This window comes from Bos mutus, chromosome 23 (genome assembly GCF_027580195.1).
Source record: "Bos mutus isolate GX-2022 chromosome 23, NWIPB_WYAK_1.1, whole genome shotgun sequence".
In the NCBI taxonomy this organism is placed as follows: Eukaryota; Metazoa; Chordata; class Mammalia; order Artiodactyla; family Bovidae; genus Bos; species Bos mutus.
The window spans coordinates 25917170-25944264 of NC_091639.1; the positions used below are offsets into that span (position 1 = coordinate 25917170).

A 27095-nucleotide genomic window follows, 5' to 3' on the forward strand; every position below is an offset into this window, starting at 1 on the left:
TATATGGGGATAGAAACACGTAACACATCAAAGATATTTAGATCCTTCATTTGGTAATAGTAACAGTAATTACAATATTGTGTTAATAGTAGTGCTACTGGTAAAAATAGCCTCATTTGTATAACAAGATAATAAAATGAGTTCAGTATTTTTATGTGCCAGTTAGCCAGTTATTGTGTTAATATTATTTTATCTCACTGGAACTTCACATTCTATGCACAAGGAAACCAAGATTGAGACAGAGGTTCTTAACCTTTAGCATGCATGAGGTCAACTGAGATGGTTATAAAATACTAATGATTGCCATTTTGAGCCAATTAGCATGAAAATATGTCTTAAGTATTCATATGGACTTTAAAAAATTAATAATACCTTGGAGATAACATGTCTGTAAAAAAAAAATCTACTTCATCCTTTTAAATGACTACATACTATTCCAGAGAAGAAATGTAACATGATTTATTGAACTACTGTGTTACTGATGAACTGAAGTTTTTCCCACCAATTTTTACAAGCAATATTATATAAAAATTATTCATACCTTATTTTACGAATAGGCAAATTTCTCTGGGCTAGTTGATTTCCAAAGTGGAGTCCATAGCCCACCTACCCTTGAAATCACTCGGGCACACTCACTGATTTTCAGTCTTTTGAATGTATGGAGCTTTCCCTCACTTCATACTTTTCATAGGTATTACTTTCTCTGTCTAGAGCACTCTATCCCCATGATATTTTGCAATTTTCTTTGTTAGCACTTAGCACTATTTTGTGCCTATGTAGTTATTTGTGTGATTATGTTTAGATGTCCATTTCCTCCACAAAAACTTAAGTTGCATGAGATCAAGGCCTTTGTCTCTTTGGCTCACCAAATAATGAAGTGACAGGCATAGAGCACTCAAAAATATATATCAGGTGTAAAAAAACGAATGATAGCTAAACCTTTCATGCCTGGTAAGTGTAGGCACAGTAATACTCTTACGGTACTCCACCTAATTAGATAGTACTCCACCTAACCCTTACTGTTGCCTCCATGAAGTACTATTTCTCTTATTTTGCATGTGGGGAACAGAAAATCAGCGAAATCTAAGCAATTTTCCTGAGGAATGGCTTATTTGAGATTCAAATTCAGTCTCTGAATTCTAATTAGGTGACCATTACATTGTACCTGTTAGCTTCTTGGACTAATAGTAATAGATGGATTAGACAGTGTTCTTGTCTTACATTAGTTCTTTATTGAGGCTTTATTGGGACTTATTTTGGAAGCACAAAGCATTAAATAGATATAATTTATTGGAATTTACCAAGAAATTCTTAAAGGCTTTGGGAATTTTTAAAATACATTACAATGGAAAATATGGAAATGTTGAGAACAATGAACACCTCTAAAGAAGGTTGAGTGCAGAAGAACTGATGCTTTTGAACTGTGGTGCTGGAGAAGGTTTTTGAGAATCCCTTAGACTGCAAGAGATCAAACCAGTTAATCCTAAAGGAAATCAACCCTGAATATTTGTTGGAAAGACTGATGCTGAAACTGAAGCTCCAGTACTTTGGCCACCTGATGCAAAGAGCTGATTCATTGGAAAAGACCCTGATCCTGGGAAAGACTGGGGGCAGGAAGAGAAGGGGGCAACAGAGGATGAGATGGTTGGATGGCATCATCAATTCAGTGGACATGAGTTTGAGAAGACTCTGGGAGATAGTGAAGGACAGGGAAGCCTGATGTGCTGCAGTGCATAGGGTTGCAAAGAGTTGGACATGACTTAGCAACTGAACAACAACAACAACATAAACACTGAATTTAGGAATGAAAATATAGACTAGTTTGCTCAGAAGTTATAAATTCGGTTCAGTTCAGTTCAGTTGCTCAGTCATGTCCGACTTTTTGTGACCCCATGAATCGCAGCACGCCAGGCCTCCCTGTCCATCACCAACTCCCAGAATTCACTCAAACTCACGTCCATCGAGTCGGTGATGCCATCCAGCCATCTCATCCTCTGTCGTCCCCTTCTCCTCCTGCCCCCAATCCCTCCCAGCATCAGAGTCTTTTCCAGTGAGTCAACTCTTCGCATGAGGTGGCCAAAGTACTGGAGTTTCAGCTTTAGCATCATTCCTTCCAAAGAACACCCAGGACTGATCTCCTTTAGAATGGACTGGTTCATGGGGTTCTCAAGGCAAGAATACTGAAGTGGTTTGCCATTCCCTTCTCCAGTGGACCACATTCTGTCAGACCTTTCCACCATGACCCGCTCATCTTGGGTGGCCCCACGTGGCATGGCTTAGTTTCATTGAGTTAGACAAGGCTGTGGTCTGTGTGATTAGATTGACTAGTTTTTTTGTGATTATGGTTTCAGTGTGTCTGCCCTCTGATGCCCTCTCGCAACACCCACCATCTTACTTGGGTTTCTCTTACCTTGGACATGGGGTATCTCTTCACGGCTGCTCCAGCAAAGTGCAGCCGCTGCTCCTTACCTTGGACAAGGGGTATCTTCCTCACCACCGCCCCTCCAGTTACAACACATTAAAATGTAGAATAGAGATTGTTTACTTAATATTTATTAGTCAAGTACTATATTCTAAGTTTTCTTTTAAGCATCAGTTATGTATTTATTAAATAATACATATGGTTTTAAAAACAAATAGAGTATAAGCATTTTATTTTTAAGGAATTTAGTGATGTTTTGGAGAGTTCCCCTCCCCCTGTCAGTTAGAAGAAATAATTGAAAACTTGAGAAAAAATAATCAATAATATTAAAGAAAAATAAAGAATCTCATAGTTTTCTGGATGCATTGCTCTTTCTAGTGTAAAGCAGAGACGAAAAGAGAGGATTTATTTGCTCATGGGGGAAATAAATTCATTGAATATAATGTTTGCCACATGCCTAAACAGCCTCATTCAGGAGTGAATCACTAATTTCATAGATTGTCATGTTTTTTTTTTTTTTTCTTCAGGATTAAATTATTAAAACATTTAATTACTATAAGTTGGTTGCATTATTTTTCTTAGGGAAACAAATCAAAACCAAAGCTCACATAGGAAAATAAATTTGGTGCCTCATTTGGCTTTAACACTAACTGCTGCATATATTAATAAAAACTGAATAATTGAGTTACCTGAGATTTACAAGTTTATGCCTCTTCACATATGAATGCATCATTCACTACAAAAGTTGGAGAGGAATTTAGTCACAAAACTTCAGGTTAATACAGATTCATTAATGATTTATTGAGGTCAATAGAGTTATGTGTATAAAGCCAAACTCTAGTTTAATACCTGACCTCACATTTATCAAAAACTCTTCACTTTTAGGTCTTCTGGGGATTGCAAGGTCTAGGTTTTTGCTGTTGTTGTCTCGTTTGCTTGTCTTTTTGAGTCTTGAGTCCTCTGAGCTATCAGAACCCCTGGACCCCTTGTTTCAAATAGTAACACCAGTGACCATGGGCATGCAGATATCCCTGAGATCCTGTTTTCATTTTTTTGGATAAATACCCAGAAGTGAGATTGTTGGATTATGTGGTGGGTCTAGTTTTAAGTTTTGAGGAACCGCCATACTGTTTTCCGTAGTGGCTATACGAATTTACAGTCCCACCGACTGTGTACTAGAGTCCCCTCTTCTCCAATTTCTTGGTGGTGGTGATTTAGTTGCTAAGTTGTGTCTGACTCTTGCGACCCCTATGGACTATAGCCCACCAGGCTCCTCTGTCCATGGGATTCTCCAGGCAAGAATACTGGAGTGGGTTGCCATTTTCTTCTCTAATTTCTTACCAACAGTTTTTTATCTTTTTTTTTCTTGTTAAAAGCCATGCTAAGCATTGTGAGGTAATATCTTGTAGTTCTGATTTACATTTCCCTAATGATTAGTGATGTTGAGCACATTTTCTTTTTATTTATAATGTAAATTTATAATTTAAACAGTTTATTTAGTGTTGGCTATGCTGGGTCTTTGTTGCTGGGCTTTTCTCTAGCTGTGGTGCACGAGCGTCTCATCGTGGTAGCTTCTCTCATGGAGCACGGACTCTAGGGCATGCGGGCTTCAGTAGTGGTGCCTGGGCTCAGTAGGTGCAGCTCCTGGGCTCTAGAGCACAGGCTTAGTAGCTGTGCTGCACGGGCTTGGTTGCTTTGTGTCATGTGGGATTTTCCTGGACCAGGGATAGAACCCGTGTCTCTTGCATTAGAAGGCAGATTCTTTACGACTGAGCCACCAGGAAAGCCCTGCGTATTTTCATATATCTATTGTCTGTCTTTTTTCTTTGGGTGAAATGTCTACTCAGTTCCTTTGCCCATCTTTTAATTTAGTGGTGGATGGACAAGAAAGATGGGAAAATGAAGAGATACTCGTCAAAGGGTACAAGGTACAGTTATGCACGATGAATAAATCCTAGAGAACTGCTGTACAACAAAATGCCTATAGTAAGCAGTACTATGTTCTATACTTAAAATTTGCTGAGAGGAGATCTTGTGTTCTTATTTCAAACTAAGAATTAATTAAAAGGCCTAATTAATTAAATAGTTAAACTTTTGGAGAGAATGGATAGGTTTATGGCCTAGATTGTAGTGATGTTACATGGGTATACGCATAAGTGCATGCTCAGTAGCTGACTAAGCATGACTAATGTCCAACTTTTTGTGACTCCATGAACTGTAGTGGGCCAGGCTTCTCCATCCATGGGATTCTCCAGGCAAGAATACTGGATTGGGTTTTCATTTCCTTCTCCAGGGACATGAATACATGTGCATCTCTAAACTCACTAAGTTTTATACATGAAATATATTCAGCTTTTGAATGTCAATTATACATCCATTTTTTAAAATATTAAGTTGTCTTTTAAAAAGGCAATACCAAGTTGGCTGCTCTGAATTCTTTGAAGGCTAATGGAGAGAATGGAGGCATAACAGCATCTCAAGATTAAAACAAAACATAACAAAACAAAGAAAGCCTGGAATGAGAAAAGGCACAGATTCTTTTCTATTTCTATAAAAACAGCAGCACCTTCTGGTATTTCCCTTTCAGAATTCAGGCTTTAGAGGACTGATCTGATACAGTTGGTAATTTTACTTAAAGACCTTCCTATTAAATAGATTCAAACTATTTTTGAAGAACAGATGGTATAGACTAGAGGAAGAGATAAACACTGTATGTTAAACATTTTATTGATCAATTAAAATATCATAATTTAAAATGTTGATTCTGCTGTGGGAATTATGCATGTCTGTCTGTGATGGAGAAAGACACTGAGATGGTGTATGTAGGGAGTGGGATGGGAATTTATCGTCCAAAGTTGAAATTGGACTCTTCCCATGAGGTGAGAATGAGATGAGCAGCCTCCCACCGCCCCCGCTCCCCGCCCCATTCCACACACACACACCAGACAGGCAGATGGCTCTTCTTCAGGTGTAAGGAAGCTGGCTTTCAGTCTTGAATCATGTGCCTCAGGGTGCTTTGAAAACTGCCTATTTTTAAGATCAGTTTGAAAAAAAATGATAGAGTAGAATAAAGAAACCACCTGTGTGGATTTGAAGAAAAAGTCAAGCTATAAAGTTAGCAGCTCTTTGCAAAGAATATAGTTATAGAAAAACTGCATCCTTATCTTCTAGCACTTCTTTGTTCTGCTTTTTCTACAAGAGCATGAATTCTTGATAAATAAATATCAGCATCTCTGTAAATTATTTGACATTAATTTTCTATTTGACGTTAATAAAGTCTATTTGACATTAATTTTCATTAATGTTAACCTTTCATTCCTATGAATTACTTATGTGTAACAATTTCCATTCCATCATAAACAAACTTTTCTTGGATGTTTTCATTAATTGTGAGAGGATATTTGGGTAAATCGTGAGATTCACCAAAAGCTAACCAAATATAAAGGAGATAAAACATCACCAATCATTGTGTACATATGTATATCTAAGTATCTAAAATAGTTACTTTAGAGACAGAAACATTCTTTTCTTTTTCAAAAAGGAAGATTGGGTCATTTAATAGTGATTGAAATGGTATTGAAACTTATTTTTCCATTGGTTCACATATTTATGAGAAAGTATTGGAGCTAAGACTGAATATAGAAATAAGCTTGTTAATTATGGAAGGTGCAGGAAAATAGCAAGCCTGCAAATAGCCTTGTATGTTCTACTCTGCCCTTGTGTGCCATGACTTTCCCCTTGATGTCAGAGCCATGTCCAAAGTTGGTGTAGGCTGTGTTCCTGCCAACAGCAGGTTTGTAGTGGAAACTGTCTTCACCACCCAAGTTATGGACCTGATACAATGAATCCCACACAAGCAGTGGGTCTGCCTGCCCCCAGTTGTGCCCCGTTTTATTCTCAGGATCTGTGTCCTTTGCCCTTGGTCTTTTTCTACAGGATTTAGATGAATGTCAGACCCTTGAAATGCTACCCAATAGTGACCTTGATTTTCTGACTTTGCTGGGGGAAAAATTGAGTTTAAATCTAGAGTTGAAATTATATGCAATGCTATGGTAGTCAGGTCATTTCTGATATAAAAGAAGACTTGCCATTAGAGATATCTGTCTTTTGATTTGGCTGAAGCTTTCTGGTCTTAAGGGTAGCTATGCATTTACAGAAGATGAATGCTTCTTTTTTTTTTTTGTAGTTGCCTTGCCTTTGATATATGGGGAAAGTTGGGTAATTCTTTCTTAGTTCTAATTTTCAAGATATTAGTTATAAAGGTTTATCCTTCTTGTTGTCAAAATACAACGCTTTTAGGGGTGAAAAACCCCAAGCACTGCTTGGGGAAAAAATACTAGAATAAAGATGGCGGGATGGTTAGTGTTTGATGGATGAACGAGTGGAAAGAGGGTGTAATTCGGAACCAAAAGGCACTACCCCATGGCTGGTCCTGAGCTCCTTTGGGGGCAAAGCAGTCTTTAATTACATCTGGTACTCATTAATTCTTTTTGGAGTCTCTTTCCAGATCTGTTCCCCCATCAGCCTCCCATCGAGCAACAGAAATTCCAGATGGTTCCCTCCATATGCCAGTGCTCATTCTCTTAAGTAGGATAGATTGGTCACTGACAGAGCAGGATGCAGGAGCACTGGCCAAGTCAAGCCAAGGTGAAAAGCATTGGGCCACAGTTACATTAGAGATAATCCATCATTCATGTTTCTAAGTGCATTGTATGCATAACTGCTTCTGAATGTTTTCTCTGAAACATCTTGAGTAATTTCCTGGAAAGCATGGTACTTCTAGACAATGTGGCATATTGATCCTAATTGTCTACACCTGGAGCAGAGAGAGGTCCTCTAGAAGCTGTCATTATAGCTGAGAGTCGTTTTGGACCTGATCTGCTCTGGAGCCTACTTTAGGATGATTTTTTTTTTGTCTGCATCAATTGCAATGCCAACTGTCATGTCTGTTATTGTAATGCAAAGAGAATTACTTGATATAAATCTTTATAAGTCAAAGGTTTATTTCATCTTTGCAGAATTTTGTTGTAATACGCACATAGACAGACTTTCCATTTTGAAGTTTTGAGAATGAAGATGAGGTTAATCTCCATATAATAAAAAAATATGTTGTTTCAAGTATATTGCCTTGTGTTTATTTATCTGTCTTCATCTGATGGTGGGAAACATGTCTGACTCATCTTTGAGTTCTCACCACCCGGCAAGATGTGGCACATATTGAGGAAGGAAAGGAAGCAAGAAACAAGTGTGACTAGATGGATCCAGGAAATTTCAAAGTGCAGTTGGCACTGAAAGAAATAAGAATAGTGTTTCTACTCTTGTCTTCATCTTATTCTTTGCTTCTAATGGCTGTTGGATTTTACATGTACGTGTGTGTGTGTGTGTGTGTGCACGCATGCATGCACTCTTTGGTGTTATTTTTTGAGCACCTACCAAAGTCTGGGTATTGTTCTATGTGCTCAGCAACTCAGTGTGACCATGACAGGTATAGTCTGTGTTGTCATAGAGCATATAATAGTTAGGCTAACTGTGCTTCGTGGGCAATTTATTGGTATATTTGGAAGGCAAGACAATTAGGAAAAATGTCTTCTAAGGGGAAACGTGATAAAGACCAAAGGGAAGATTTTAAATTCCATGTAATTGTCACATTTTAACTGAAAGGTATATTCAAAAGAAGCCTAATATCATCTTGTGTGTGTGTGTGTATGTGTGTTGTCAGTATTTTGTGGATGAGAGAACACATATTATTAATTCAATAAATTACTTTGTATAAATTACTTTGTACAATCAGGTTCAATAGTCAAACACTGGCAGAATGGGCCACAGACTGGAAGAGACAAAGGTTATTTGTATCGAACTCTTATATTTAAATGTGTTTGCTTGAAGTATTTTCTGTCTTGCTTTTGAAGTCACATTAAAGTTATGAACTTACAAAATGTATGTGAAACCTATAGCATTCTCTAGATATTTCACTCTTTTGTTTGAATGTGTGAAAAGGAGCAGACGTGAAATTGAAATACATACTTTTTTCATCTGTTTAGTCTGATTATTCATTTTACATCAGTCACTGATAAACTTTGGAAATTTAAGGTGTGTAGGGAACTCAGCATATCTGAGCAACATTTATGGCACAGCTTTATCTTTGATGTCATAAGAGGCACTAGGGATTTCTTAAAAGGGGTGTTGTCTTCTCCTAAGGAATAACAGTTGGGAGAGAAAGACATAATTACATTGAGGATCAGCCCAGTGACAGCTCCTTCCTTATAAGCAATAATCATGTGTGTAATTATCATAAAATTTTTTAATGCTGTGTGTTATAAGAAGGTCCAGGGTATCAATAGAGAGTAAAAGAAAGAGATTTCCATAGAGGAGTGGTGGATCCAATGTGGAGACTTAATAGCAGATCTAAAACTTTGTTGCTTCAGATGGATGAGTGTGTGGTGCGGATGCTATTGGATTATCCTTACATCCTGAGAGCCAGCGTTCTGCTATTTAACTGAGACACGAGGGGAGGGAAAAGGTGTATTTAGGAGAATTTAGGGATCAGGTCTAGAGATGTCACACTTCAACTCTGCCTACATTTTATTGGCTACCCTGAGCCACATGGCTTCATTTAATTGGAGAGGAGGGTGGAAAAAGTTGACTAACTATGAACTCAGGAATAAAAGGGAAATGGATGGTTTACAACCCTGCAGCGTCTGCCATGGGAAGGTGTGGTGGTCTTATCCCTTGGACAGAAGGCAGGGACGAGAGAAGACAACTCCTGAGAAGTCAATTTGTGGGGCAGGGCCTTAAGAACAACAGGTTGCATTGTTTTCTGGAATCAGATGTGAGCTTATGTTTAAAAATTCCTTAAATATGAAACAGAAACAGACCCATAGCCATAGAGAATAGACATGTAGTTACCATGGGAGAGAGGAGGCAAGGGAGGGAAAGACTGGGAGTTTGGGACTGGCAGATGCAAACTACTGTATATATATACTGGATAAACAACAAGGCCCTGTTGTATAATACAAGGGACTACATTCGATATCTTATAATAACCTATAATGGAAAAGAATATGAAAAATCACAGATATATATGCCTAACTGAATTACTTTGCTGTATACCAGAATCTAACACAAGACTGTAAATCAACTATATCTCATTAAAATAAATTTCAGAAAATCCCTTCAAAATCTTTGCGTGTGTGATTATGGTATTAAGATGTAAGCAGAAACGCTTATTCGATATCTTCAATTTGGGCTGAATTACTACTGAACTTCAGAAAGTAACACTTACTACTTTGGCACACATGAAGCATTTATTGTTTTAAAAGAGAATTTTTATTCATGCATTATTCTATTGTCACTTTCAAGCAAAAACCAATGTTTTTTTTTCTCCTGAAGTTATATGGAAGCTACTTTTAGAAAGGAGAGATGAAGAATAATGGTTTCAAGTTGCCCCATGAACTCTGTGAGTTCATCCAGCTACTGAAAACAATACAAATAATGAATATATTAAGCGTTTATTGAGCATGTAACAGGCACTTGGTTTTCTTGGTGGGAATGGGGGATTGAGAGTGTCTTCCTAATCCTCTTCAGCACTTTATATCTATTGATTCATTTAATCTTAACAAACATCCTATGAATGAAGAGATATTTTTATTATCATTCTCATTTTATAGATTAGAAAATGGAGGCACTGAGGAGTAAATAGTTGGTCCAGGCAGCTAGTCAGTAGCAGCTTATTCACAGCCAGATAGTCTGACTTTAGAGGTCAAGGTCGTAAAGTGTGGTTGTCTACCTTTCAAACACCAGAGCCTCGGGAGGGGCAGGGACAAAGGGTGTGGAGCTTATCTGGACACTTGCTTTAAAGCAGGCTTGGGGCAGGGTTAGAGTCATAAGCAATGCCTTTGGCCATGCCCCTTGGTTTGCAAAGCAGGGGAAGAATGTATTCATTCTTCTCTTTTCCTCTGCCACTTCAGGAAAGCCTAGCCTTTGCAAACACTTTGTTTTTCCACTTTCTGGCCCTGACCTGGCCCAAGCAGCAATGCCAGCGGCTCCCGAGCTGCCTGGAGAACCCAGTATAAGTCACTGGAGGAGAGGAGGCAATTCTTGTCTTGGTTACATGTCTGAGCAATTTCTTTTCCTTCTGCAGACAGGACTGTTCTTGTGGATACTGATCTTCCGCCCCTCAGAGGCCTCTACGTGATGGGGACTCTAGAATTCCCTGTGGACAGAAGCAACGTTCTAAGCGTGGCCTGCATGCTCATTGCTGGTGGGGAGCTGAGAGTTGGTGAGTCAAGGGCAGCAGGACTGGGAGCAGAGAGAGGCTTTGGGAGAGGATAGTGTCTCTAGCAGGTTGCTTAAGGGGGTCTGGAGAAGGCTGAGGCAAGGAGGAAGTTTACTAGCAAAAGTTCTCCCCAGCCAGCTTTGGACACAGACAGAGGTGACATTTGTTGGTCACTCCTGTCCACCGCTATCTGCAGTCATCTGACCCCAGGGTCCTCACGCTCATTGCAGGGCTCTTTTTGCTTCCACCAGGCCACACATCAATTCTCCATTTAGTTCTCTGAGTGAGACTTTACCTGTGGCTCACCCTTCCAGAAGATCTCGTAGGATGGGTTGGTTAGCCCTTGATCAACCAACCCAGAAGAGAATTTCAGTTGCTGTGGTAGTGCAGATCCTTCAGAGAACCGACCTGGGAGCAAAGCTGATGTGCTCAGCCTGGGACAGTAAAGAGAGAAAGCTGGGGAGAAGGCAAGCAACTCACTTGTCTCCCACTGCCCCACAAACCCATGGACTCTTCCATCTAGTTATGTTTTATGACTCCCTAGGAAGCTGATGGAAGGGCCACAGATGCAGTGGGGCTAGGAGATGAGGGTCCTCCCCCTGGGAATTGAGGGGTGTTGCAGGAGAAGTGGATCTGGGGTGATGAGTTAACCAAGTCTGATACATTGAAGGGGTGAAAATGTTAGACATTCAGTCGTGTCTGACTCTTTGCGACCCCATGAACTGGAGCCTGCCAGGCTCCTCTGCCCATGGATTCTCCAGGCAAGAATACTGGAGTGCGTAGCCAACTTAAAAATGTGAGTTGTCTATTTTATATATAGTGTAATGTGGAGAAGGCAATGGCGCCCCACACCAGTACTCTTGCCTGGAAAATCCCATGGACCGAGGAGCCTGGTGGGCTGCAGTCCATGGGGTTGCGAAGAGTCGGACATGACTGAGCAACTTCGCTTTCAGTTTTCACTTTCATGCATTGGAGAAGGAAATGGCAACCCACTCCAGTGTTCTTGCCTGGAGAATCCCAGGGACGGGGGAGCCTGGTGGGCTGCCGACTATGGGGTCGCACAGAGTCGGACACGACTGAAGCGACTTAGCAGCAGCATGTATATATCAGTCCCAATCTCCCAATTTATTCCCACATCTTATCACTTGGTAACCATGTCTATTTTCTATATCCATGACTCCTGTTTTGTAAATCAGTTCATTTGTACTTTTTTTTTTTTTCAAGATTTCACGTGTAAGGATGGACATATATACTTTACTATATACAAAATAGATAACTAAAAGAAACTGCTGTATAGCACAGAGAATTTTGCTCAATACTTTGTAATGGCCTAGGTGAGAAAAGAATCTAGAAGAAAGAGTTCATTATTTGAATGAGAGATGCAGGAAGCTGCATGGAGTTGGTTGTCAGACAGCAGTGTTAAGTTGTGTGTGACTGGGACACACTTGGTACTGAGAAGGACGTCTGGGAATAAATACCCAGATTTCACGCTCTGTCCTCCCCTGTCTCCTGCTCATGCTACCATTTAGTCAAACCCAGCCTGAACTCCGAGTCAAGGCTCACTGATGTCCCGTGTGTGGGTCAGCTGCATCCCAGGGCTGTGAGAGGAGGAGGGCAGTGTTTGGGAGTGAGGTTTGAAAGCTCTCCATCACATTCACTGGTGGAGAATGGTTCTTCTGTTAAAGCAGCCACAGCTTTTTCCAGCTTCATTATGCCAACTGCATTGTCACCTCTAACTCCTACTGTTTTTACATGTGCTGCCTCAAATACAGATCTCTGTGTTGTACACTTGCATAAGTATTGCTTTGTTTTCACCTGGGTTTTAAGGAGACGTAAGCGCAATATTTTTTACTCATCTCTATTTCAATCCATCTTTCCACAGTGGGGAAATTCTTTTGGCTCCTGATCTTTTCCTCCCAAATTGATGTCACTTGCTCATTGGTTTAATATTCTGTATCCTCATCCAGTTAACTGATTGAAATATTAAATAAAACTGAGCCTTGTTCCCGTTACTGGAAAACTTATTTTACGTTGACATCCTCAGTTGCTAAGAGAGGTCTTTTTTCATAAGTTTTTTTTAGGTCTCTGAAGTCACTTATTACTGTAATTCAAACTTGCTGCCTGGAAGTTTGTACCTTAGAAGAGAAATGACACAGTGGCACTTTCCAGTTTTGACTTACACATTTCAAATCCTATTTTAGTTTTGCCCATTCCCAACTACACTTTCATCTGTTACTAGACAATGGCATGTTCTTTTTCTCTCTGCTTGTCCATGTGTTCCAGGCCTAAAGGTTGATTATCCAAAAGGAACCCATCTGCCCAGTCCTGTGTGTATGATGCCTGAAGGGAGACTTTCAACCCATCTGTCCCATCCTACCACACCCTAAAGAAATCCCGACATGAAATAGATAATAAGACTAGTTAGCAAAGAAACCTAATAGATGTGGGCATTGGCGCAGAGCACTGCCAGAGACTGTCTGCTATCTGATGCCATTTGATCCCAGTCCCAGAACTGTGGACTTATATTTCTTGGTGGTCCTGCTTTTAAGGCAACTGGTGCTGGCAAAAGGTACCAATTGACTTTTAGTAGGGTGGAATCATAATGTTAGCATTAGACGGGAAGTTTAAGATCAAAGCTCCGCTTCAAGGGCTACAGCTGCATCACAAATGCCAAACTCAATTTCATTCTCTGTTCAGTGGTTGTCCTGTTAGTCTGATAAAACACTTAAGATAAGCTGAAAGTATTTCACTTGTTTGTCCATCCTATCATTCATCCTGATTTTGCTCACTGCCTACCATGTGCCAAGTTCCACGAGAGAGGTTGGATGTACAGGCGTAGAAGTCATGAACCTGGCTTTCAAGAACTGTCTCAATAAAGCAGCAGAGACAAATAAAATCATAACTGAAAGTGTCACCTCTTCCGATGTGGAGAGGGATTAAAGATAAAAAAAGAGATCTGAAAAGACCATATTTGTGGACAAGCATTATACCTTCAGGAAATTGCAGAAAACAGGTATGTCTGGATTGTAGGATTTATAAAATGGTGGTAGCCAATGAAGCTTCTTGGCCTTATGCATTATGTTAAAGAGTTTGGGTTTTCTCATGAAGGCAGTGCCCTGGCACTGGATATTTTTAAGCAGGGAAGTGACATTATTAGATCCGGTCTTAGAGCCATCACTTTTGGCAATGCAACGGATGTACTGGAAGGGACACAGTGAAAAGTGAGAAGGCTATAAGGTGTTTCAGAAAAGAATCTGTGAAAGATCGAGTGAAGACACTGGAGCTAAAGAGGAGGAATGAATTAGGGAAGTACTGCGGAGGTAAAAAATTCCTAGAATCAAGTGGCAATTTTGATGTGAGGTGAGGAGATGATACTTCCTAGGTTTCAGGTTGGGAGATCTGGGTCCATGGCGAGGCTGGGACAAACCTCCTTCCCACTACTTTTTAGTTGAGTGTGTGTGCCAAGTCACTTCAGTCATGCCCAACTCTTTGCCACCCTATGAATTGTAGACAACCAGGCTCCTCTATCCATGGGATTTTCCAGGCAAGAATACTGCTATGGGTTGCTGTGCCCTCTTCCAGGGGATCTTCCTGACCCAGGGGTAGAACCTGTGTCTCTTATGTCTCCCGCATTGGCAGGTGGGTTCTTTACCACTGGTGCCACCTGAGAAGCCCTTTTAGTTGAGTGACTCGGCCAAATTACATGAGCTATTTCTGCCTCAGTTTTCTTATCTCTAAAATGGGAGCAATAATAATCAGGCTTATTTTATCGAGTTTTATAGGAACTGAGTAAATTAATGGGATCACAAAGAGTCGGACATGGCTTAGCAACTGAACAACAGCAACGACAATATTTATTTATTAAAGGCTTCTTTGGTGGAAGTGCTTGAACAGTGTCAGGCACCTAGTAAACCTTTAGACACAAATGTTAAGTTTAAGTTTCAGTGGGATGTATAAGTGGTAATATATAGAGGACAAATAGATTAATGAGAAAGCTCAGAAGAGAGGACTGTGCTAAATATATATATTTGAGGGTCATCAGCCAAACATATGGAATCAAAGCTGTGAGATAGAGACGGCTTTTAAGGGTAAGGGAGGAAGCTGAGCTCAGGAAAGAGAAAGGAAAATAAACAGCTATAAAGGTAGATGGACAATGAAAAGAAAAAATAATGTCTTGAAACAAAAGGAGGGATTTGCAAGAAAGAGGGAGTGGTTAGTAGTAGGAGATACAGCAGAAAGAATAAAATCAGGAAAGTAAATTGACCATCTTATTCCAGCTTTTAACGTCTTTATTTTTGTTGTTGTTCAGTCACTCAGTTGTGTCTGACTCTTTTGCAAGCCCTCAGACTATAGCTTGCCAGGCTCCATGGGATTTCCCAGGCAAGAAACCCGCGGTGCATTGCCATTGCCTTCTCCAGGGGATCTGCACAACCCAGGGATTGAACCTGCATCTCCCGCATTGGCAGGCAGATTCTTTACCTGCCACCAGGGAAGTCCTTTACTTTTTTTACAATGGCTGTCAAATATACTTTTGACACAAAATGTTACTTTGCATGTTGAACAAAGAAAAAAATTTCCTGAAGGAGAGTAACTTCTAATAAGTTTAATGCCACTTACCTATTCTTTAACAACTTCATGTTTTGGCTTAAAATACACAGTCTTAAGTACAATTGAACAGATTCAATTTCATGTTTGAAAATGAACAGTTGTCTCTGTTGAGTGATGTCATCAAACTTTTACATGCTTTCATGAGTAGCAAGCTTTCTATTGGACAATAAAATGGAATGAATCAGTAGGTTTAAGGAGAAAGTAGATTTACCCCTGTTTCCATCCCCTTCCTCCAGCCTTCCCTCACTTTCTCTTTCACTGAATGCCAACTCAGTGACAAGCATTCTTCCGCTGACTTGAGTATTCAGCAGTGAGCCAGACAGATACGATTCCTCCTTGTACTCTTTTGTTGGGGGAAATAGACAATAAAATAGCAAAATAAAAGGGGACATAATTTTAGATGGCAATGCACGCTCTGAAGGAAACTAAATAGAGAAGTGAACTGAAGAGAGGTGTTGGCACTATAGATTAGGTAGTCAGTGCACAACTTTCTGAAGAGTCGGTGTGACTTGAGACCATAGAGACAACAAAGAGCTAGACTTGCAAAGATTTGAACAAAAAAGTTTCAGACAGAAGGAAGACCTGGTGCAGAAGTCCTGAGGCAGAGCAAGGCATGCGCTTTACATGGCTGTGAGGCAGAAAAGCAGTCACTGTAGCTGGAGACCAGTGAAGAGACGGCATGAGTTTCATGGAGTGGGCTGGATTTTGAGCTATGCTGTGTTGTTTTCTAAAGCAATAAAGAACACAAGTGAGTCCAAAATCTGCAGAAAATTGCTTTTTTTCCACTATATTATTCATTTATTTATTTTTTCTAACACTAACAGTCATACAGTCGAGAGTGAGGCTAGTGAGTGAATGTGTAAATCAGTTTTTACAGTGTTTATATATTTATAGTGAAGTAAAGTAATGCTCAAAATTCTCCAAGCCAGGCTTCAGCAATACGTGAACCATGAACTTCCAGATGTTCAAGCTGGTTTTAGAAAAGGCAGAGGAACCAGAGATCAAATTGCCAACATCTGCTGAATCATCGAAAAAGCAAGAGAGTTCCAGAAAAACATCTATTTCTGCTTTATTGACTATGCCAAAGCTTTGACTGTGTGGATTACAATAAACTGTGGACAATTCTGAAAGAGATGGGAATACCAGACCACCTGACCTACCTCTTGAGAAACCTGTATGCAGATCAGGAAGCAACAGTTAGAACTGGACATGGAACAACGGATTGGTTGCAAATAGGAAAAGGAGTACATCAAGGCTGTGATATTGTCACCCTGCTTATTTAACTTCTATGCAGAGTACATCATGAGAAACGCTGGGCTGGAAGAAGCACAAGCTGGAATCAAGATTGCTGGGAGAAATATCAGTAACCTCAGATATGCAGATGACACCACCCTTATGGCAGAAAGTGAAGAGGAACTAAAAAACCTCTTGATGAAAGTGAAAGAGGAGAGTGAAACAGTTGGCTTAAAGCTCAACATTCAGAAAACGAAGATCATGGCATGTGGTCCCATCACTTCATGGGAAATAGATGGGGAAACAGTGGAAACAGTGTCAGACTTTATTTTGGGGACTCCAAAATCACTGCAGATGGTGATTGCAGCCATGAAATTAAAAGACGCTTACTCCTTGGAAGGAAAGTTATGACCAACCTAGGTATTCAAAAGCAGAGACATTACTTTGCCAACAAAGGTCCGTCTAGTCAAGGCTATGGTTTTTCCTGTGGTCATGTATGGATGTGAGAGTTGGACTGTGAAGAAAGCTGAGCACTGAAGAATTGATGCTTTTGAACTGTGGTGTTGGAGAAGACTCTTGAGAGTCCCTTGGACAGCAAGTAGATCCAACCAGTCCATCCTAAAGGAGATCAGTCCTGGGTGTTCATTGGAAGGACTGATGCTGAAGCTGAAACTCCAATACTTTGGCCACCTCATGCAAAGAGTTGACTCATTGGAAAAGACTCTGATGCTGGGAGGGATTGAGGGCAGAAGGAGAAGGGGATGACAGAGGATGAGATGGCTGGATGGCGTCACCGACTCAATGGACGTGAGTCTGAGTGAACTCCGGGAGTTGGTGATGGACAGGGAGGCCTGGCGTGCTGCTATTCATGGGGTCACAAAGAGTCAGACACGACTGAGCGACTCAACTGAACTGATTTTTATGAATAGATTTTTTTGCTGTGAATGCTTTCCTGTATTTATTTTTAAACCAGGCTCTTTTCTTTTTAGTACAGCAAATTCCCATTGGCTGTTTAATTTTACATATGGTATTGTAAATTTCCATGTTACTCTCTCCATACATCTCATCCCCTCCCCAAAATAGCTACTTTTTTATAATCTTATGCGTATGACTTTAACAAGACAGAAATTAGTTTAAGACCTTCATGAATATGGGAATTCTAGAGATCTGGATCATACATCTAGTTTAGCAACTTGTTACACAACTTCTGGAAAATTCCCCAATAGTGGACTTATAACTATGATATCTTAGACCTCAGAGATTGTGTGAATCATCTGTATCAGCATGTAGATGATGGAACTGAGACCCACAGAGATTATTGATTGGTTCCAAGGTCTCATAGCTGGTAAAGAGCAGGACCAGAGTTAGAAGTTATTTTAGTCACTTCAAATCTTTGTCCTTCAAGCCTTTGCCCAAGGATTACCTTTACTATGAACATTTTCTGTCTCCATTCAGTAGGTTTTAGTGTATCTTTTCTTCTGGCTCATTCTATCATTCATATCATCATTATTGCACTCATTTTTATGTTATGAAATGGTATGTTCTCATGAATGTCTTCTCTGTATTAGATGATAGACTTTACAATATTTTTGTAACCTTTGTACCTAGGACATAGTACACTTCTGATAATGTGCCATATGACTGACTAGTGTATATATAAATGAATGAACACATCTAAGTCTGTCTTTCAGCTTAATACCTTTTTCTTGCAATACATCCAGTCTCCTGACACTTAAATTTCAACAACTGCGAGGACGGACTTGTAGTGTTAATGTATAAGCGACTATGTTTCCCCACCCCCATATGGGAGAAATAAACGGGGGTAAAAACACATTGAAAAAATTGGTGATCTTGTACAAATCTAAAGTATTTTCAGTCTTACTCTGTCTAGGAGAGGAAGACTTATAAAAATGCCTGACTCAAAGCCTGTTCAATAAACATTGGTTTGTTGAGTGTTTTAAATGTTTGTATTTCTTTGCCCAGGAATAGCTGTCTGTACGCATCCTTTACATCACTGTCCTTTTTCAGATGAGACATCATTTCCATGCTTTAATTTGTGTGCTTTGTTATCTTAGATATCAGTGATGTTAACATGTTATTGATCCAAATGTGCAACTCGATGGAAAGTGTTTTAATCTTATGCATACTTTTAAAATTGCAAATGAAAATTCTCTCGTGATAGTTTGTAGGAGAATTTCAGAGAGGGATAATCAGTAATAATATATGTGTGTCTTTAAAACTTCACAGAAATCTCCTTGATCCCTAAGTAAACAACACATGCCCCACATTTCAGTGTCCCTGAGGACTCTGCAGAACATTGTACCTGGCCTGTCAGAGCCAGGTCACATGATGCACTGCCTAGTCACTCAGTAATTATGGTAGGAACTGGGTTTTTAGCCTAAAAGTTGTCACATATTGTTTTGCAGAGACCATGATGGGTATTTGTCAGCCCTGTCTCACTTTGTAGCCAGGAGCCTAAGGTCATCATTAGCACATGACTTTGATTGTCAGGAAATGAAGTACTACGTGTATGGAAGTTTCATTGCTTCCATGATTGGGACTGTCTCAATCCTAAAGAAGAAGAAAAATCCATACACAGTTTATTGCCTTCCAAACTGACAGTTCTGTAAGGCTCATTGGATGATTAAGTAATAAGAAGGAGACAAACCAGAGAAAAGTGTAGATTAAAACATATCCTCCAGCTTAAAGCCACAATACCCAATAGTCAGACTTCTTGAGTTGCCAGAGAGAATCCTCAGATGATGTTTGTTTAAAAATAATATATTAAATAAAAAACCCAAGCCAAAAAAATATATTCTTTCAAGTTTATGATTAAAAATATAACAAATTAACTATATATTTCATATGTAAATTTAAGGGTACATAGATATCTGTTAAATAGTTTGTAACTTAACTAATATAGATCATCAGCCAACTAATCAGTTTCTGTCTACACTGATCATTCTGTAATCAAACTACTGGTTAATAAAAAGGTGAAATCAAAATAATATGGCTTATAAATATTGTACTTATTTAACTACAAGGGCAAAAGCATAAAACCTGTGTTCTTTATAGGTTCAGCAAGCACTAAACTCCATTTCTGTGAGGTCCTAAGAAGATTGGTAGCCCACAGTTAAATAACACATATTTCAATATCAGATCAAGAATAGAATTATCTATTTTCAGATGGATATTAGTTCTCTGACAAACATCACATTTTTCTTAAATGTATAGGTTTTAAAGCACGATCTATCTTGGGTTTGTCTCTACTAGACTGACTTAACAGTAACCATTTTGGTAAATAAACCTTAAAAATATGCATTTTTTGTATGTCAGTTATACTTCATTAAAGCTTTAAAACATTTAATGGTTTAGAGAAGCAGAAAAACAAACGTAATTTTGACCAATTTTCATTCTTTTGATGAATAAGTACTTATTGACGAGTATCCTTGAAATATAATCACTTACTGTGTTTAGAATATGACATGTGTATAAAATATAACACATGTACAGACAAGTTCATAAAATAAAGAGCACATAAACAGGAATCCATGCTGCTGCTGCTGCTGCTAAGTCACTTCAGTCGTGTCCGACTCTGTGCGACCCCATAGATGGCAGCCCACCAGGCCCCACCGTCCCTGGGATTCTCCAGGCAAGAACACTGGAGTGGGAAATTTGCCATTTCCTCCTCCAATGCATGAAAGTGAAAACTGAAAGTGAAGTCACCCAGTCGTGTCCAACTCTTAGCGACCCCATGGGCTGCAGCCTACCAGGCTCCTCCATCCATGGGATTTTCCAGGCAAGAGTACTGGAGTGGGATGCCATTGCCTTCTCCATGCTAGTGGGAATGTAATGGGATCTCATGATTGTGTTAATTTGTGTATCTCTAATGTGATTTGAGCACTTTTGAAATTTTTCTTGTCTATTTGGTATCTTTTTTTTTGAAGTAGCTACTCTCTTGCCCCCTTTTAAATGATGAATTATCTTTTTTATATTGATTTGTTGAAGTCACTTACATATTTTGGAAAGTATCTTTTGTTAGTTATATGTGTTGCAAATACCTTTGCCTAATCTGTGGCTTGCTTTTTCAGTCTTCTAATGGTGTTTCTAGATAACTGGAAAACCTTTATTTTAATATAATTCATTTTATAGATCTTTCCCTAGATGAACTGTATATTTTCACTGAAATATGGTAAGCAAACATATGCTGTATGGTTTTAATCCTTTTAAATTTGCTAAATTTGCTTTAGGGTCATCATATGATCCATATTTGTGAATGTTTTATTCAAGCTTGAAAAGAATATGTTTTCTTTATGAGTCTATTTCCCATCTACACCTATTATTTGTTAATTGTATTAGTCAAAACTGTTACATCCTTATTATTTCCTTGTTTATTTTATGAGCAGTTGTGTTTAATTTGACACTGTTATTTTAGGTATATCTACTTTTCCTTATACTTCTTTTAATTTTTGCTTTATTTACTCTGAAGCTATGATGCTAGGCACATACATACTTAGTATTCTTATGGGTGAAATGAGTCTTTTTTACTGTGGAGTATCTGATTGTTTTCTGCAAGAGGACTGGTTAAAATTACCTAGTTCACTGTTTGGGGGACAAACCATAAGTGAACTCTGCTAGAAAGACACAGCCTTTTCTCTCCGGGAGTGTACTGTAAAGAGTAGGAAGCCTAATAGAAGGCATTTAGAATATAGTTTTGAAGCATTGAGGGAAAACACGGGATGTGTGGTAGCCCACAGAAGGCCCCTTAACACAGATGTAGTTGACAGGAAGGATCGTAGAGAAGGCTGCCTCTGAGCTTGGTTTGGTCTTGTTTGGGGACTTGGTTAAGGTGGCTCAGCTCTTTAGCGTGGCAAGGAAACTGACAGGCAGGGGAAGGGAGTAGTTCTGAAGGCATAAATTTGTTTCCAATCATTTGCTATTTCAAAGCATTTTCCAATGTTCGCAATTATAAATAGATAACACTGCAGAGGAGAACTTTGGGCATTGACCTTTGCCTGTGTTCCATATTGTTTCTTTAGGGCAAGTTCCTCAAAGGAGACTTACTGCAACAAGGGGCCTGGACCTTTTTATGCACACAAGGGGACATCTAGTTCAAAGTCATAGGAGGCTTTTAGAAATAAACTACAGTGAAGCCAAGTTTTGAGGGGTGATTAGGAACAGGACAGGATGAGGCAGGCATATAAAAGCCTGGGGAATCTCACGGACACATAGGAGGGTAGAGGGAGCAGAAAGTAAGTAGTTCAGTGTATGTTGGCTTAGTTACCAGGTATGGAGAGTCATGCTCAAAGGGTGGACTTTACGTGTAAACTAGGTTTGTAATTGATTATACCAAAGAGTTAATAAAATCATATAAGGCCCTTTTCCCTTTTTCTTACCTTTGAAGTTCATGGAATCCATTTGTACCATATTCCTCAAATCATTATAATAACAGTTATCTTTTATATACCAGAACTTACTTTCCTTCCATCTCCCCAGGTGATTTTAGCATCTGGAACGTATTCTGTTTCCCCTCCATTGCCCACCATCATCCTAAATTGTGACAACTTCTCTTTACTTCTTTCCTGTTCCTCTGTGGCCACGTGTTCACTGATGGGACTTTTCAGCCTAAGCCCAGCTCCCCCGCTCTTTAGCTGTGTCATTTCTTAAATGCTCCTTAACCTCTCTTTGTTGCCATCTCCTCATGAGAACCTTAGCGATATCCATCACTGGGTTGTGAGAATTCAGTGAAATCATGTATGCAAAAACACCTGGCTTGTCTCTGCAGCATGGCAACAACAATTTCCCCTCCTTTGTGAGTATCTGCATCCATCAAGCCTGAAAATGCCTTTTGTTACAGTTTAGAGCATCTCTAAGCAGCTTTAGAGAGGAAAATCGGAGGATTGTATGATTCCTAGATCCTTCTCTTAGCTATGGTTCCTCTCAATTAGGGACAAAGCCCAGGCTGGTGAGGGCGCTTCACCTTTCTTTTGCTGGATTTGAGCATTCAGTGAGGAGTTTGAACTTTAAGGCTTCTCATTGAACAGCTTCTACACATTCGAGAGACACTGTTTTCATGTTAACATAGCATGTCTTTCCTTCTCTTAGGTCATTCTTGCCTTCTTTCTGCTTGTTCCCTTGGTCTCCATGTTTCCCTTCCCCCACATCACAGTGAAGAATCCAAACTCTGGCCATTTCAGATACCCAAAGATCACGGCAGGCTGACTAATTTTGCCCAGACTTTCTGTGAAAGCTCCGCATGTGCTGCTGTTTTGGGTTGCATAATTGATTTAATCTCTGATTTTAGAGGAACGTTGAACTCTTTTCGTGGGACTCTGCATACATTTCTCTAGGGCAAAAGCTGTCCTACTTTTTTTTTTTTTTTTTTCTCTGGTATCTGTTTAGTGCTAGGCCATTTTCCCCCCAAGAATCTAAACTACCCTCCGTGAAATAAATGAAATCACAGTTGGAAAACAGCTTACTGGACAGACTTCAAACCGCCAGATAAGAGCTACACCGCACACATTTTCTGAACATTCTCCTCCTCCCCAGCATCCCTTCTTTCTGCTCTAGCACGTCTTTGTTTTGGCTAAGAGGATATATTAGCCACTCAGCTGAGTACCTAGGTGGAGCCACCAAGTACCATCTTATTGAGAAAACAGGCTGTGGGGTCTAATTCTTGCATGCCCATTGGCCTACTGTTTGACTCCAGGAAAATTTACTTATCTCTCTGAGTCTTACTTTGAACACTCGTTTGTAGACCGATGGCTATGAAGCCTGGACTATAGAGCTAGGTATGCAGCAAGCTGGCAACTCACACTGAGCTTTTGGCTACCCAGGTATACATGGGGTGCCAACTGGGAACATGATTTTATGCCCCTGAAAGACCACTTAGCCAAAAGAACAACCAGGACATTTTAAGTTTCCATTTACTTCTTATCATATTTGGCAGCCTCATTCTGGGTTATGTTTTCAGGCATTTCAAAGTGGAAAGACATGTTTGATAGCAGATGTGTTTTGTCTGCTTCTCTTATCCAGTTTGGAGATAATCTTCTCATTAGTTGCTTCTTTAAAAATCTAATAAGTGTACTAAGTTGTTTTAGTCATGTCTGACTCTTTGCGACCTTATGGACTGTAGCCTGCCAGGCTCCTCTGTCTATGGGATTTTCCAGGCAAGAATACCATTTCCTTCTCCAGAGGATCTTCCAGACCCAGGGATCAAACCCGCATTTCTTACTTGTGCACTGGCATTGGTAGGCAGGCTCTTTACCACTAGTGCTACCTGGGCTTTGTAATATTTCATATCCTCTAAGATATATTCCAGGACTTCCTGGTGGCTCAGATGGTAAAGCGTCTGTCTACAATGCGGAAGACCCGGGTTCGATCTCTGGGTTGGGAAGATCCCCTGGAGAAGGAAATGGCAATCCACTCTAGTACTATTGCCTGCAAAATCCCATGGACAGAGGAGCCTGGTAGGCTACAGTCCACGGGGTCGCAAAGAGTCAGACACGACTGAGCGATATATTCCTGAAGATATATTCCTGAAGAAAATAATCTTTGATAGGTTCATACTCAGAAACACAGTTTCAGTAATTTCCCCAAACAATTCTATTTCTGTGAAAGTGACCAAACTCTGCAGTTTACATCAACAACTGCTCATTGAACATCACAGCCTGAAGATTGTGTCCTTATGCTGTTAAAAGAGTTTAGGCTTAGATAATAACCTATTATTTGTTTCATAAAACACAGCACAAACAGATCATTGTTCAAATTCAGACCATTACTTACTAGTTGGATAAATTTAGATGAATTCCTTAGCCCCTGTTCCTCGTTCTGTATGAGTATTTAACACTGAGATGAGAATCTTACTTCTCTGGTGTGTTGTGAAGATTAATTGTTAAAATACATGCAAAGCAATGTGGGGATCCAGCCATAGACAGTGTATGTCAGGTTTTGCTGGAATAATGCTGGGTAACAAAGAATCCCCAAGTTTCAGTGGCTCTCAACAACAAATATTGATGCCAGACTCGGTTTGACTTGGTTCCAGCTAAGGGGTTTTGTTTGGGTCTGCTGCATATGTTTCTTCATCCAGACCCTGGGGGCTATTTAAGGAATTCTCCTTGCATGGCAGGAAATATTATTATAAAAGATCAGATGAAACTTGTCCAGCATTTTAAAGCATCAACTCAGAACTGGCATTACTGTCACTTCTACCCAAATTTCATTGGCCGAAACAAATCATGTGACCAGGCTCACTGTTAATAGGTCAGGAAAGTACACTCTGCCTTAAAAAGAGTAAATATTTGCTGAGCAGTAATCCAGTCTCCCTCAGACAAGTTTGCTGCATCTCATTTCTCCACCTTTTCTTATTTCATCTGTGCAACATTGGCTGTTTTCCACCTGCTCTATTTTATAGCATCTATTTTGCACCCTCAAAATTACATCACAACTTCCTTCTATCTCCTTAACTTCAAATAAATTTACATTATATATTTTTCTTTTTAAACAGGTACTTCAGAAAATCCCTTAGAAAAAGAAAAAAAGCTTCTAATTCTCCTTAGAGCTTCAGAGGGAGTCTTTTGTGACCGTTTCAGTGGAATTCATATTGATCCAGGAACAATTGGTAAGAGTATAATGCCATTCTTATTAAAAATGAAATATATGTATTTCTGATAGGGAAGTATCATTCATAGAACACCTGCCAAATTCCAGGCAGTCTTCCAGAGAATTTATATTTATGATTTCATTTAATGGCTCTCTGGTAAGGAGTATCCATTCTAGAGATGTCAAAACTAAGACTCAGAAATGATAAACAATATGCTGAAACCCATGGAGTGTTATGCTGTTAGAACCTTAGATTTTTATCCAGACTGGTCAGACACCAAAAGCTGGACAGTCTGTGTAGTTATTCATAATATTTTTAACTGCTAGATCTAAAGATTATTAAGAAACATTTACTGTTGACAGTTTCTTATTTGAAACTGCCATAGTACCAAGTCCTATTTTAAAATTCATCTACAGAAGAACAAAGAAACTGGGACTGAGCTTGTATAAGTATAATGTAAGGGCCACACAATAAAGTAGTTTTAAGGGAAAAGTATAGGAGACTTTTTATAGATTTCTGGTATTTTCTTATTTTCTCTGTATGGCAATTCCAATTTTATAAGATCTCAGTCACTCAGTAAAATGGAAACAATCATTGTAGGATAGTATGAAGTTTGATAACCTAGTTTCATAAAGTATAGCCCTTGCCATATAATACTTTGAGAGTGCTTTATTGCTTCCAAATGATTTTTCATAGGTGCTATTTATCTTTTTATGAACATGAGGTTAAGGAATATTTTACTTTTTTCCAAGTTGACAGACTAGATGGATCATAACAGGAACACAGACTTTTTTGGTCTGGTAACCAGTATGTTCCATGGAGTGCCACCAAAGACGTGAACTGGACTTGTGTTAGGAGTATATGAGGGTGTGCGGCTTGATTCCCAATGTCAGCTGTATTGCCAAAAAAGTGTTTTTTGAAAATTTCTCTGATGCTAAATTGAAAAAGGAATGAAATGTTTGTCACCGCATGAGTAAAATTTAAAATAATCTCTTCAAGTATTATAATCTCCTTGAAACAACTAAGAAATTGTGTCGTTTTGCAGTAAACCTTTGGTGACTGGGAATGATCAGGAAATCTTTCTGGTAAATTAAAGGAAATAAAATGGTTTATGTTACAATCTTTGTTGTTAGAAATTCTTCTGAATTACTCCATGTCCCTCTCCTATCTAGATTTCTTAGCTAATAGTGGAAAAGATTAATTTTTTGATAATGATGATATTATATTATTGTTATGAAAGACTGATTCCACGACATGTCCTGAAAGTGGGAATATTGTTTTCATTTCCACTAATCCTTATTTTAGTTTTATTATCTTCTGACTTTTTGCTGAATTAGAGTATGGTAAAATTGTGGGTGCTGACACAAATAGTTGATTAAGTTCTAATTAATTGAGCTTTTTTAGTTCACATTGGATGAAAGCCCAAAGCATACTATTTATGCCTGGCTGGTGTTTACTTCCTTTATTTATGCATTTGCTGCTAAAAATTATGAAATCTTTGGATTTCAGTACAAGGGGTACATTAATCCAGGGGTATGAAGGCAATCAATCCATTTGGGTGCAGGAAGAAAATACTAGAACCTTCTATTCAAACATGTATAAATATATTCATTTATATTTATGGTTATTTACCTAATAACAAATAAATATACATGTTAAGGGTGCACAGTCATAATTTTGGTGCTGCTTGATTTCATGCTCAAAACATATTTAGATGACTAAAATATGGAGAATTTTGCCTCTTGTGATTTTAAATAGCAATAAAATGTGTAAGAGGAAAGACCTGAAGGAATAAAACTGGACTTCATCAAGCATGTCCCTGGTAAGACTTTAATTTATGAGTCTGAAATAAATTATATTTTGAAACAAAGGAGTTAGAGATCTATCCTTTGATATCTGTAATGCAAAAAAAAAAAAAAAAATCTGAAGTCCAACCACTGAAAATAAAGCTCATA

General features: G+C 39.1%; 1 protein-coding gene across 2 annotated transcripts in view; it reads left to right on the plus strand.

Moving 5' to 3' along the window:
- Positions 1-27095, plus strand: part of PKHD1 (PKHD1 ciliary IPT domain containing fibrocystin/polyductin) — a 457080-nt gene that overhangs the window by 276351 nt on the left and 153634 nt on the right. For both annotated transcript variants that reach the window (XM_070360807.1, XM_070360808.1), the window contains 2 exons: positions 10563-10700; positions 25045-25158. In XM_070360807.1, coding sequence (XP_070216908.1) covers positions 10563-10700; positions 25045-25158 — 252 coding nt within the window. The remainder of the gene's footprint in view (positions 1-10562; positions 10701-25044; positions 25159-27095) is intronic.